The sequence below is a fragment of the Trichoplusia ni genome, chromosome 2, assembly GCF_003590095.1.
Source record: "Trichoplusia ni isolate ovarian cell line Hi5 chromosome 2, tn1, whole genome shotgun sequence".
Taxonomy (NCBI): Eukaryota; Metazoa; Arthropoda; class Insecta; order Lepidoptera; family Noctuidae; genus Trichoplusia; species Trichoplusia ni.
The window spans coordinates 5,040,178-5,054,798 of NC_039479.1; the positions used below are offsets into that span (position 1 = coordinate 5,040,178).

General features: G+C 35.7%; 1 protein-coding gene across 2 annotated transcripts in view; it reads left to right on the forward strand.

Annotated features, from left to right (window-relative positions):
- The window catches only part of LOC113504619 (thrombospondin type-1 domain-containing protein 4-like), a 33,016-nt gene extending 20,162 nt beyond the window's left edge, over positions 1-12,854 (forward strand). For both annotated transcript variants that reach the window (XM_026887027.1, XM_026887016.1), the window contains exons 3-7: positions 1,800-1,869; positions 2,164-2,303; positions 8,879-9,002; positions 10,449-10,551; positions 12,661-12,854. In XM_026887027.1, the coding sequence (XP_026742828.1) occupies positions 1,800-1,869; positions 2,164-2,303; positions 8,879-9,002; positions 10,449-10,551; positions 12,661-12,809 (586 nt within the window). In that variant the 3' untranslated portion in view covers positions 12,810-12,854. The remainder of the gene's footprint in view (positions 1-1,799; positions 1,870-2,163; positions 2,304-8,878; positions 9,003-10,448; positions 10,552-12,660) is intronic.
- Positions 12,855-14,621: the final 1,767 nt, after the last annotated feature.

Consider the following 14,621-nt stretch of genomic DNA (forward strand, 5'->3'; position numbering starts at 1 on the left):
GCATTACTAAAGAGAGAAAATGTAGGTAATTGTTTACAAAAGATAGAGAAAAATAATTGAGAGTAATGTTATGCAAATACAGTTATTATTATACTAGTCTTCCATATAAACATGTTGTCTTCAAACCATGGGGACTTCTCCTAACGATCTCGTAATTCCTTCTTCGTTCACTTGTTTATTTTCGAAATGTGTTCATCACCTTATAAAGAGATATTCTTTGCGCGTGTTCCCGAGTTCAATTGGCCGCGGGCCGCCCGTTCGTCCGGCGTAAATCTAATTAGTACCATTGACATGTTTATATTTATTCTACAAGAAAGCCATTAGTTAATGTTAATTATCATTGTTAATTTTGATTTGTATCTATTTGAATTGCGACTTACACGTTAATTGCTTATATTACTTGTGCCAAGTAGGCGTGTATCAATCAAGTGGACTAATAACTCGCTTCATTTGTTTGACTTATTTGAATTACGAATAGCGAACGTTTATTATATCAACTACTGTGATAATAACCAGATTTATCTTACACTTTTAAGTGAATGAACAGTGAATGCTACAAATTGTAATTTTATTTATTGACTCATGAACATAAACGTGCAAATAGTATCAGCCCATTAAAATTTCGTCATAGAGACACTTCAAAAAAATTGTTTCTCGTGAGGAAGTTGTAGACGAAGTGATTTTAACATAAAAATAACGGCGATCGGCACTTAATAAACCACTTAAGACGTTCATTAGGGCATTTTACAGAGTCGTTTGATCGTTTTAATGTGGAGTGCGTTGCGGGTGCATTCGGCCGGTGCTTCTCGCTCCAGCCTCCGACGTCTAATGGAGTTGTCAGATTGCGCAACGCGGTGAGAACTGCGTGGGCGCAGACCGCACAGGGCTGTCCGTATGTCCGCCGTCCACCATCACCGATGACCCGATGACTCACAGTATCGAAGCTCTCCTGCTTATTCCATTTAATGTGTATACGTTAGAATATCGAACATGTTTACTCAACCTGAATGAAATGGGACACAATATTTTATTTATACGTATTCTTAATGGCAACAAGTATTGACATAGGTCTAAACTATAAACTGACCTATTTATTGAAAGCGTTTTGTGAAATAACATTAGTTAGAAATAATAATTCTGTTTTATTGGCAGCCCTACTGCCTGAATCCAAATCGGGAAAGTAGCGATAAACATGGTGTTTCCATGTCACTATCGCCGACCAATTTAAGCATATGACCATGTTAAGTTTGTTTGTTTAACCTTAGACAATATGCAAGTGAATGTTGTAAGCTACCCTGTACGTTATCCGGTAATTGTGAGAGCGGTAAATTGTGTGAACTATGGTTAGACTGACAAATTGTTTGAGGATAGAAGATGATAATTGACCTTTCGTCGTTACCTCAGCTATTTTTCACAATCGGCTCATTAAATTGTCGTGTGCTATCCCGCATAACAATTTATAATGAAGTGCGGAAAATGATGCTTGATTTAATGTTTGTAATCTTGACTGCCGTCGATTTTGCAAGCTGTGGTTTGTATTTATATCTGTAAATCAGACGTAAATTAAAAATAAAATATAATGCATTTGGAAGAAACTTCTATTTCGGGTAGATATTTGGGACATTCACGATATTAAACAGTAGGTAGCGAAAACTACATATCAACGGCAAATTAGTATATATGAGGTTACTTTTAAGTATAAAACGCTTTAAGTAGCGTAGGGCATACAAGTAATAGGTAAATAAATCAATAAGAAGTAATTATATGCTGACATTGATGGGCTGTATATTTCTTTTCAGGGCCTCAGTAATAGTTCAAATTGCAATGTTATCCTCGGCTACAAACTTGACCACGACCGAACTACCACAGGTAAATTATAGGCTATAAATATTTTAATTTTGTATATTTATTAAGTATGGTTATACAAATTGAAAATTTTCTTCTAATTCAAACATTAGTCAATAAAACTTGTATAAAACTCCTGTTTTTCAAGTTGATAATTAGAACTTCGATTGAAAATCTATGTTAAACTTAGAAAAAGTTTGCGCAATGGACTTGCTCCATCAAGTGATCCATTTTTAAACAATGCTTGCCTTAATCTTATTGGATAACTTAACCATTAAAGAAGATCATGTTACTTAACAGCTGGATATTGGTTTCCAGGTGCCAGAACCACTAGAAGTTGACAATGAAGTGGAGGTCGAAGGCGAGGGGTTCGCGTGGAGCGCCTGGGGCAGCTGGAGTGCGTGCTCGCGGACCTGCGGCGGTGGAGTCTCCGTGCAGGAGCGACAGTGTCTGCCCAGGTATAGTTACTATGAACAACTGTGGGAATTGTGTAGATCATGACCCCATGTTCCCTAATGTCGTTAAAATTTAGTTTCTTCGTAATTGCCGCGACTAGTGATGGTTAGCACTCAGCTTTGTATTCCTTCTAAGATGTCACTTTCTTCAATCACGAATTTGAAACTCTTGTGACCATAAGAAGGAAGTTCTTAAAAGATTTTTCCATTATAGAGAAAGCATGGAAAAGTGATGATGAAAATGTATTAAATACATAGTAATTTTGTTTTGACACCTACGAGTATGACAGTCATTGTCTACATTTGCAAAATATATAACATCAATGAAAATTATGAAATGTCTTAACCATAGGACGCTTAAGACATTAGTTATACATTCCACTTATGTTATAAAAAGGTCTATACGCGTGGTCGTATAAGTCGTCTTTAACGAATTATCCGGCGATTACAAATTGCTGAAGAAGGCGGCGCGCGGCGCCGACAGCGCTTTAAAGCGGACATTAATATCTTATTATGGGTACTGCACATAAAAGCGAAAATGGTAAACACCAATATTTTATACGCTTATTAGAGTAATTCGTTTGAGATGCTTTTATACCATGCGACTTGTCGGGTTGGATTTAAAACCGCACTGGCGTCGGCGACTAATGTACCTAACTATAACGTTCTAATTTGTTTGATTTGGTTTTTTCCTTTTAAACCAGTTGATGCAATTAAAAAATATGTATTTCATTGAGTCCTGCTCTTCTAGACAAGTGACTCCACATTCTTTAATGTCAGTAGAAAACGTTTGGATGCATTTCGATCTTAGGTCAACGTATTGTGATTTATCAAAACGGAATGTCATTTTCATAGCTGGGATCATTGCGCACGTGCTTTGTATGTTTTTGAAACCCCTTGCGACACAAGGAATAAATTGCTAAGTGCGGGCGTCGTTTAAAAAAAATACGTTTGAGCGTTGTTTTAATTAGCGAGACACTCAATTGAAAATGGAACAAGGCATCAAAATTTAATTTAACAACCAATTCCTTTGAAAGTATACTTCAAAGTCGGTTATGAATGCTTCTGGCTTTAAAATATACTGTTTGTAGGCCTGGTTCGTTGCTTAGCAACGAAACCTTAATCAAAACCGGTGATAATACCTTTCAACTGTCAGCGAATATAATAGTAATTGCCATCAACGTTTACAAATAGGCGTATGATTTACTAAACCGGTATAAAAATACAAGAGTATAAATGCTCGGTGTTTAATTAAGTTAGATTGTTTCGGTTACGACTGCGGTGGCATTCGGCTCTCGGCACTGATAACATCTCTAGTCAGAATTTATCAAACTGTTGAAGTATGGCCTCTATTAAATTAAATGCCGGTTCCATCTTAGTTTTGTATTTGTTCCAAATTTTCAAATTAATATTGTTCCACTCAATTACAAATCTGTCAAAGTAATTATTGAAACAAATAACACTTTTTTGTGGTGGTGTTAAATTTTTTATCCTCCACGATTGACGAATGTATGTCCGTCTGTGGCACCGTAGTTCCTAAACGGGTGAACCGATCTGGATGCAGCTTTTTTATCAGGGTTTTCTTTAACTATAGATTTTCATTTGAATACTTTTGACAGTGTTAACATATTTAAAAACCAACAACATTCCTTCCTAACGATGAATGCCTTCAATCAAACATATATACAGTTTATTACAACTAAACAACACATTGATATTTATTGCATTCTACTGTCTCCAGCAATAAACAAAACAACTATTTACTATTCTATTATTTGAAAGCGAACGCTCTCGAAGGCAGCATTAAATATTCGCCAAGTGTAAAAGCCTGTAACGTGTGCGCAGGTTAAAGGTTAAACATGCCCTCGCGACCCGGCTCGTACGGTTTTTATCGAGTAAATTAAGGTAATGGAAACCCCGTAGCGTGGATCTTGTAACAAGCTGTTATTGTAGTGGCCGCATTGATTGCTTGCACTCGCGCACTTGATTGACACGCATCAGCTTCGATACAGCCGGTAATGAGCTCGCGATTACCGCCTATTTCATAAAGAAGACAAACTCCATTTTTGTCTACATATTTGTACTTACATACACTAATGAGGTAGTAGTTTTTAACGTGTGGTAATTGACGTCAGAACGTCAGTTGAATGTAGTGTTTGGTGGCACGGAGGCCGCTTCCCAGGCATGAGTGCTGGCCACGGGTCACCGTGACGCCGCGAGAATGTTCAATGCATTGCGAGATTTATGTTCAGCTGGCCGAGATTCACAGGTAAACGGCCCTTAGGTTGAATACTGAGGACGTGTTTATTTGCACTTTAATTTACCTGATAGGTGTCCACGATCTATGAGCGAAAGTAGCGATACAATGTATTCTCAACAAGTAAGCACGTTTAATAAATTAATTGTCCAAACATTTCAAATGAAAGACGTTAAACGATATTTAAAAATTAAATCATAATTAATAATACAAAGAGAGTAATGATTGAACCGTTACTTATATCCGGGGAGTCTATTTACGTACAAATGAATGCTTGCGACCCGAGATAATTGTAACGAGGAGAGGATCCAGGATTAATACGGCCAGATATGGAGTCCTGTTAGATAGATAAGTAGGTAATCAAAATACCGTCACTCTTAATTAGTGGGTGCCGCCAGCGGCGCCGGCCTTTAACGGTTTCGTAGACTGGTCTAATGTGTAGCTATCTGTTCTTTAACATAATGCCATTTAAGGTTATCGGTATGGAAACAAGGCAATATAAAAAATAACTTTAGTTGCTTTGGAATCAATGATATGAAATCGTTTATTCTGCAAGCATATATGATAACTTTGGCATGTCTTGTTTAAGTACGCTGGATACTGGGACAATATTTCCAACCTCCCTGAGAAGAATGGTTGAATCAAATAAAGTGTTCGAAACAATAAATTAAATGAATTAACTCAATTGTGTTTTAACGGAGATGCTATGGCCATCATCAGTTCCAGAATCAGATCAGCTCTATGTCATCTCATTATATTACACTATCATGCAACATACGCTGCTAAAATATAAGTTCATTAGGAAACCAGGAAGCTGATCAATTTCAATGCAGAAGATTTACAGACGCTATAGACAACGGGACAGGTGAAATGTAAATAAAATCTTGCAAAAAGAGTATTTTCTTGACTATGACTGTTTGGAGTTGACAAATCCAGACCTAACAAACAAAATATTCAAAAAAAGCGAGAGTCTTCTCACCACAACACCACAATAAAATCCAACAATCACACTCCATCTAACGATCCAATTAATCAAATTAATTCCTCAATATTCCTTATAGTTGGTGCGAGTTATAAATTCCTTCATTATAAACACAGACGCTATCCTGCTGATACTCTGTCGTGTAACATGCTCGACAAATTAGGATGGACGTCGTTTGTCATAAGCCTGCGTCTATACCAAGATGGACTCTCGACTCTCGTACACATTTCATTAGGACAGCAATAAAGCCGCTAATGAAATATTGCCTCTATCTGTTGCTTCTAAACGAAAATTTTAACGAATGTGGAATTGTTTTGTATTTTGTTATTAAAAATGTACTACAGCGCTGACTGCTTAAACTTAATGAGATCTTAAAAAAAAGAACGCACTAAGGAATTAAATGTCTAAATTTAAGTTCCAGCATTTCTATAAAACAAAAGCTCTTACCATGTCTGGATAAGCTCCTATTTTCTTTTTAAGAAGCTACTTCCTCACTAAAGAATTAAAACCTTAAGGAGAGCCTTCGAGGTTTCACAAACATTGTAGTTACTTGCACAAATACACTCGGACTCAGGACATGCATTAGTGGATCACCCAAACATATCACACAGTGGGTTTCGCGTGGGATCCTTCACCACTCGGCTATCCGTACAGTCAAATAAGTAACGTAGTAAGTTCTATTTCATTTTCACCTTGATACTAATATGTTTAAAGCTAATATTATCCTTATTTGCGGTTTATGCCGTAACTGTCAACATTAATTTCCTTTAAGTACTTAGCCATCGTAACATACAGGATGATAAAATGTAATTACTTAATTTAGTATCATAAAGCTGCACTAGAACATTAAAATGTGCTTTAAACGATCGCTTTTCATTTACATCCTCTACAAAGTAATCTGCAGGTGTCATCTTTTTAATGGCGCCAAGAAACCTATTGATGTCGTACTTATCTTTTTAAAGACCTTTAGATAAATGTAAGTACCGAGCGGAACTAATCTTTCTCTTCGTGAACATGAATATTCAAATTCGTGGTTGAGTTTACATTAAATTAATGTACTAGTCCTGTTACAAGGAGAGAACATTTGTAAAGTCCGCTTTTACTAATATGGGGAACGGTCCCGTCGGCCGATACATCACAACTTTTTATTTTTAATACCACCAAATTAGATTAACGTGTTTAGAGCTATTTGTTAGCGGCCAGTAAGGCTTCCAGTCTCGATACATTTTTGAGTCCCGGGAAAAAAAATCGAGACTTTGTCCAGTCCCGGGATTCCCGGGAAAAACAAGACTTTCGAGACTTCGAAAAAGAAGTAACATACTCAAGGTTCATAGCGTTCATACAATAAGGCTAATAATAATAGGCGTACAAATAAGTTTCCGCCGCTTAACGAAGGATGTCCTCACTAAGAGTTTACGTTAAAATCGTCAGATGTAACATGTAATATCGTGAGTTAGGACATTTAGTAGCAACATAAACTTAGGGTATTAGTGATCATTTTTTGTGCAAAAATGACGAATTTTGTACCGAATTAGCGTCATTGGCGGGAACTGTTACTTTACTTGTTTAATTTGAAGAAAACTGCAACCGAAGCTGCTTTGGGCGAGAAAAGTTATCATGAGTGGTATCAAAAGTTTAAAAACTGTGATTTTGATGTTGAAGACAAAGAACGTAGTGGAAAACCGAAATCGTACGAAGACACGGAATTTTAAGCATAATTTTTGATGGAAGATTCGCATCAAACGCAAGAGGAAAGGAAAAACTAGTGGCTAATGATGGGCATTACTTTAAATGAAACATAATGTACTGTTCTTTCAGGATAAGATTCTTAAGGAATCTTACTTGTACACCTAATACAATATGGTTAAACGTACTTTAATAAATCAACTATTACAATGCAATCAAATATAAGTAAAATTTTTATAATAACTATCGTGAGACTGATTCATTATTAAATGATGTAACGGTTTACTCACGCGTATTTATCGGGGTAGCCCGACTAGTTTCGGACCCAACCGGAGTCCTCCGCGAGTCTGCGAGTTCGACTCGCGATCCCGCCGCGTCTGCTCATGATTAAGGACTCCGGTTGGGTCCGAAACTAGTCGGGCTACCCCGATAAATACGCGTGAGTAAACTAGTTATTATTAAATTAATTATTTTTCATTTTTATAATGGGCACGCATAAAGCAAATTATTTTCAGATAAAGAGGATCTGATCTTGTTGCAAAAGAGCTTTTTCTAATGCAGGGTGAATTCGAAAAAGCTCTCTCTGCTTCGACGCTTGCAGGGGGGATTGATAACATCTCTGTCGCTACCATTTTCAAAGAGAGCTTTTTCTACATGCAAAGTCATACATTTAGAAGTACATATCATATAATAATGGTAATTTAGTAGATTGGTATTTTTTGCAGATTATTTTTAGTCTCGTAAGTCTCGAAAACTAGAGTTGAGGTCTCGAGTCTCGAAAACACGACAAAATCGTCGAGACTCTCGGAATTTTCGAGACCGAGACTCCCGGGATGAAAGCCCTAGCGGCCAGTGATTTCATTATTGAAGCTTTTGTCTGATGCCGACCAAATGTTTTGTTCTATTTGCTGTATAAAATATTAACGTAATTACCAACTATGATTTATCATTTTTAATTAATATTGACATATTGATTTTGATTTATTACAGAAATAAATCAAATGATAAATTCTTGCGAAATACAATTTAAGGATTTATTAAAATGTAAGCATGTCTACTTTATGATTTATTCGTTGTGAAGTGTATAACGTCATATGAACATGTTTTAATTAAAACTCGTCAACGCCAACGGCTAGACCTTAATTAAGCCTTAACCAAATCAATGTTCAAAATGTCGAGCTTAATCGGTAAATTGGCATTAATAAAATATATTTCGTGTATGAAAGTTAAAATTATGTAGATTGTATTTTCATTTCAAGCTGAATATAATAAAAGGTTCACTTATTTATTGAAATAAGTGGAAATGTACAATATAATGTATCAAAATATGAAAAATAGTATAGTAGTGTATAATAAAATAGTAGGGCTGAGACACATAAATCCAATCAACTTTGTCCTTCCCAAAGTTTGGCCACAACACCCGAAAAAAACGAGTGCGTGTAACCTTGATTTTTTGATTGATTTGTTTATAAACTAGATATCTATAACAATATTAAAAAATGAAAATTATTTGAAAACCGAGTGGTACAGAAACGTCATTATTTCCATAACGGACTTCCATTGCATTGTTGTCCAGTTACCTCCTAGTCGCGCCTAAAGAGTTTTACTCCAATAATATAAATAAAATGTTTTTAATTGATACGTTTGTTTCAGAACTCGGAACATATCAGACAACAGTATTGTTCAGAAGCCGGTGATCTCGGTGCGGGTGACGCGGCAGACTCACGAGCCGGACTGCGCGGGAGTCGACAAGAGATACCACGAGTGCAATAATGCTGTAAGATGTCTTATTTTTTGATGAAACTTAATAAGTAAACCATTTTTGTATTGGCCTTGCGGTTAAATTTGTGGAATTCAGGGCACGATAAATCGATGTCAGTCAATTTATCTCGATATCTATTTGCTAAGTTTTATATTGCTATGAAATTTAATATATAAATTTACTTCAGTAGCCTTAGTACGGATTCGGACGTTTCGTTTAAAAATCTACTTAATAATTATGGTAAATCTATACACAACTAGGTTCAATTTTACTTCAATTGTGAAGATTCACCGATTTAACATTCTTAAAACCTTCGCCAATGGCCTGAATGAAACTTTTTTCTCACTATGCAAATAAAACTAAAGCTCGTGTCTCATCGCATAGTAAACTATCCACGTTCCTTAGCTTACAGGTCGTATAATTCTTTTAAGACACATATAAAAACTACAACCTCTTTTGTTTTAATTGGACAAGCTAATCAAGACGTCACATTAACGTAAAAGGTCCTGTTTACTCGAGTATTTCTCATGGGTCCGTCAATAAAACATGAGTAATGACTCGCAATCATTTGTTTGATTGCTACAGTATGAGTCCTTGGTACCGAACCACTTAATGTGCTCACATCCTACTAACTAACTACTATAAACGAAATAGTTTGTATGTATGGATGTAAGGATATTTGTTCCTCTTTCACGCAAAAACCACTGAACGGATTTAGACGAAACTTAGTGTACAGATAGTTTTTAACCAGGATTAACACATGATAGTTTTTATTCCGATTTTATATAATTTGGATTGGATAATTTTCGATTCGTAGCGGGCGGACTCGTGGGCAAAGGCTAGTTAAAACTGAATACTGATTTACGTTCAAATACATCGTAAACGTTTCCTTGATTAGTATTGTTCTATTCAATTTGCTAAGTCATGGATGGCGTAAAAGTTGCTTGCATTTGTTTATAACGATGTTTTACGCGGATATTGCTGTACTTACTATGATTTACTGGTTCAATTGTCCAGCAAATTGTTGTAGTGCTGCAGAGAGCGAGGGTCGTATAAAAAAATGCAATTTCTGTACCCAGATTTTGCATTTATTTATCACACGGTTTTTATGCACACCTTATGATGCGGCATAGCATTAGCAAAGTTTAGCATTACATATTATGATAAAACCGTAATCATTCTTCATGCTTTATGTCCAACATTAATTCTCTTTTTGTAGGATAAAAACAAGATATTTGGGTTACCTCGACAAAGCTCGTTTGTTCTTAATATTTTTTACTGTAAAGGCAGCACGGCATTGCAGGTGGATTATTGCTGAAAACAAAATGTATTTTTTTTAATCAAGTGACCAGTATAAAATAATATCTGTAAGAAACACATTTGTTTTTTTTTTCTTGTATAAATGGGTAAAGAATAAGTTTATTTAATTTTTGTTTGGTTATTTTTTATGTTTTGTTCCAGCCCTGTCCAGATGGTTTGATAAACAGTCGAGCTGAACAATGTGCGGCGTTCGATAGAAGACCATTTAGAGGAAGGTTTTATACATGGGTACCGTACATAGACGGTAAGTCTATTGCAAAGAAATATGATACATAACAACAAGGTTTTACTTAATAAGAAAGTACTTGACATATTTACTTCCCTGAGAGAAAAAACCCTTTATACATTTAAAAAATATGTTTTTTTTTATATAAGGGACATCCTTCGATATCCAAAAGTCCTTGTTACTACGAAATTTTTCCTAACCACATTTTTACCTAATCTAGCGGAAAAAGTATTTTAGGCTTTTTATATATTATCGTTTTCGATTTCCTTAATGTCTTATTTCTTGAAGATTAAAAGGTGCTGGTGTTGTATCATGTAAATCATTTATCCTGAAAATAGGATATATCTTTATTTGCACACTTCTTTTTAAAAAAACACTAAATTCTACATTTACTATCAGACTACCCAACTATCCCACCCTAATTTTCTGCCTTCCCAGCCTGGTCGTATCTCCCACGTACCTAGTAAATGGTTATTAGAATCATGTTCTCCGCCCGCGGCGTCGTGCCAGAAGCCAAGCCTTTTTGATTACTTGTTTCATACCGCTATTTACTAATGGGGCTCGTGCTGAGAAACAAGTGGCAAGCTATCTCGGACCTAATCGATGGACAACCTGTCAACCATATTTGTTACTGTCTTACTAGACTGTTTTATTTACCAATGTTAATTTATCCCTGGTTTTTATTCAACCATTTTAACATATAATCTGTAAATATAAAAACAAATGTACCTGTATTGTTTGGTTTAACTTCTAAGCTACAATTATACTTGAGGTAGATATGGATGAGCCTAGCACAGGACCGTAGAAATTGGCACGAGAAAGTTGAGGCCTATGCCCAGCAGTGGGAGGAAAAAGGCTGTGGATGATGATGATAATGAGATATGGGAAGATGTCAATATTTCATAAATCTTCTTGTCTTGATACTTCCCAATTATATGCAACAACTACATTTATATTGTTCGAGTTTCTAGTAGGTACATATTATTATTTCGATAGAAGTGAACTGAGCCAAAACTTTTTCGGTGCTTCGCCTGTTTGTTCAATGCCTATAGGCAATATTTTGCTTGATCACGCAAATAAGTATCTCATCTCATCGTTATAGGCCCGTCCTGTGTAAACAATCTGCAGAATACAGCGAATTCGAGTTTATTCGATATTTGTGGTTCTGTAGAACTGAATGCAAGAAAATTGATTTGAAAAACAAGTCTTGCAAAAATGTTTATCTTACATATAATATTCATGTTTCATGGCTACTTAATTTGCCAAAAATGTTGGTAAAAAGACATGGTATCGAAAGAGGAAATTTTGAAAGCGAAATTTAAGGACATCAGAATTACACGACAATATTATAAGACTAAGTTTAACAATTTTGTTTGGGAACCCAAATTCTGGAACATACTAATAGTGTGTCGACATCTAATCTAACTTATTACAACGGTTGTCTGTGCATTGGCTACGCTTGTTTTGTCAATTTGTTCGCTAATGATCTGTCAGATGTCAGTTGTTTTATCTATCGGCGATAAAATTGAATTGTCGATGGCAACTCATCAATTTAGATGTGCTGTATGATACTGTGCAGAATAACATTGATTTCTGCTTTCAATCAACATTTAATTCTTGAATTGTTCTATTGATGACTATGTTCTTGTTCTCTAGTATTTGCAACATGAAGAATTAATTCTTGAGATATGAAATCATCCTCTCTCTGTTATATGGCTGCTGCTTATTTTTTAAGAAATCTTTACTTGATTCACACATTGATTGACACATTCTTGTAATTTTGTTGATTGTATCTTCTATTATTTTAATATACTACCTATTCGTTATTGTATGAACATGCATTTTGAGTTGTGAGTAAAGTAATTCCTGATGTATTTGATTTCATACTCAACTCGTGTTTGGTTATAACTTTATAAGGCGAGTCAAGAAGAGTAAAATTCTGTCTATGGCACCATACCTACCGAACGGATAGAGCGATTTTAATTTCATTTGTTTTGTACAAAAGGTGAATTTTCGGTCAGTGTTCTTACTCATGCTTCAAAAAATTCGGCCGTTTCAATATTGTGGGAGTACCTTAAAAATTTTATTGTTGGGAAGTTTTAAATTTGATTTTATGTTTTTGCTCAGGTAATGCGCCATGCACGTTGAACTGCCGTCCTCTAGGGCAGCAGTTCTACGCATCTCTCGCATTCGTCGCGGACGGTACACCCTGCACGAGGCAAGGCTTCCGCGCTATCTGTATCCAGGGGACCTGCAAGGTAAGTTTATATATGTAACTGATAACAGAATAGATATCACAATAGATTAAAGATAGGACATAGATTAGTACGGATTAGTAGGAAAAATACTTTATGAGTAAGTGGGGGTTATTCTTAAAGAGTTAAGAAAGAGACGAACTGGAAGACATAAAAATAATTTTGATGTTTTCGTTATTGTTGGTAATTTGTGGTGATGCTCGACAGAGAAAATATACCCGCAATGTGTAACCTAGAAACGTATGTCCTTAAAATTGTGCCTAATTCAGGCTCAATAAAGTCTCTTAGTCTGTCATTTAACAAGATTGCTTATTACGAGCCTCTTCTCAGCATACGAAAATTGTAAGGAAGACATTTTTGTAAGTTCCAGAAGTTGTTCAGTTAGTGTTAAAGTCTAGAACGTAGCAGGCTTAATATCATCGAACTAATTTTCCAATATTTGTAAACTGGCCACGTACTCAATTCAAGCTGAAAATTATCTAGTTTGAAAGTATTATTTTAGCATGTTGCTGATATTCTGTTCCTGATAGTGCATGATACCCTTTATAACAATGGCTTCGGTGGTATGACGTCACATGAAATAATATTCTTGCCTAGTTCTGTAGTATACCCAGCAGCTTTTGGTCATAAACAATTTAAGTCATTGTAAGGTCCATTCAGTAGTATGATGTAAGCCTTATTAGTACCTATTATGAGTATGAGAATCAGCGATTTGCGGACTATGTAACGTCGTGGAATTCATTTTGTACGTTCGACACACATACGCGGCATTATTCGCGCGAGCAATAAACTTAGATGAATTGTCTATTGAGTATTGAGCGAACGAATACCGTCGGCTCCACTGCTCTATAAACTATTCAATCGTTGCAACATTGTCGGCACAAGGACGGCGCCGTAATCGTAAATTATTTAGTGTATTGTTTATTAGGTGATAATGACTTGTATGGGTTTTGCTCGTTGTGGTCACTTTGCAGGGAGCACTTTGCCCTCCTAGCTTGAAAATCAGCAGACAGTAACACATTTTTAGGGTTCCGTACCAAAAGGGTTAAATCGGAACCCTTTAACCGGGCCTCCGTTGTGTACTCGGCTGTCGGTTCATCTATCACCAGAATGTATCTCTGTACCGTGGTGACAGTTGAAATTTTTACATATGAGGTATTTTTGCTGCCGCTATAACAACAATACGAAATATAAAGATCGAGGTTATTAATTTATTGGTAGGTGACAAACATATTTGAGGTTATTACATTATCCACAGCTTAACTTCGCGCTCTTGAATCCTCAGTCGCGTGAGTTCAACTCGCACTTGACCGATTTCAATAGTTTATCTCTGGTATGGAGAATACCGTAAGTCATAAAACCATTTTATCATCAAATTCATTTTTATTTAACGGTAAAATTATTTCTTTGGACATAAAAATTAGCGGTGCTTTTGTAGCCTTGCTGCCTGATTCCCTAGTCATGTTTCAACTGACGTTATTATCGTTTATAATAACATCTTTCTTCGTTTACTTGAATTAATGCTTTCGATAATACACAATAGACCCGCAATATTGCTTGCACCTAACTGTTGCAACAGCTATAAAATATGAAGACATTACAAATAAATACTATTAACACCTTCTTGGTAGCGAGTTCAAGTTTAAATCTTAATAATTAGTTAGTTAAGTAGTTAATTCAATTCGTGACCCGTGTGAGTCTGGGGCTTTGAGTTAAACTAATGATCAGATTTAACAGTGAATTACTGAATAACAATTAATTGGAATTATTGCTTCAGTGATATTTTACAACATTATAAACAATAGTCTTAGCGAAATTTTGATTACAATTTGT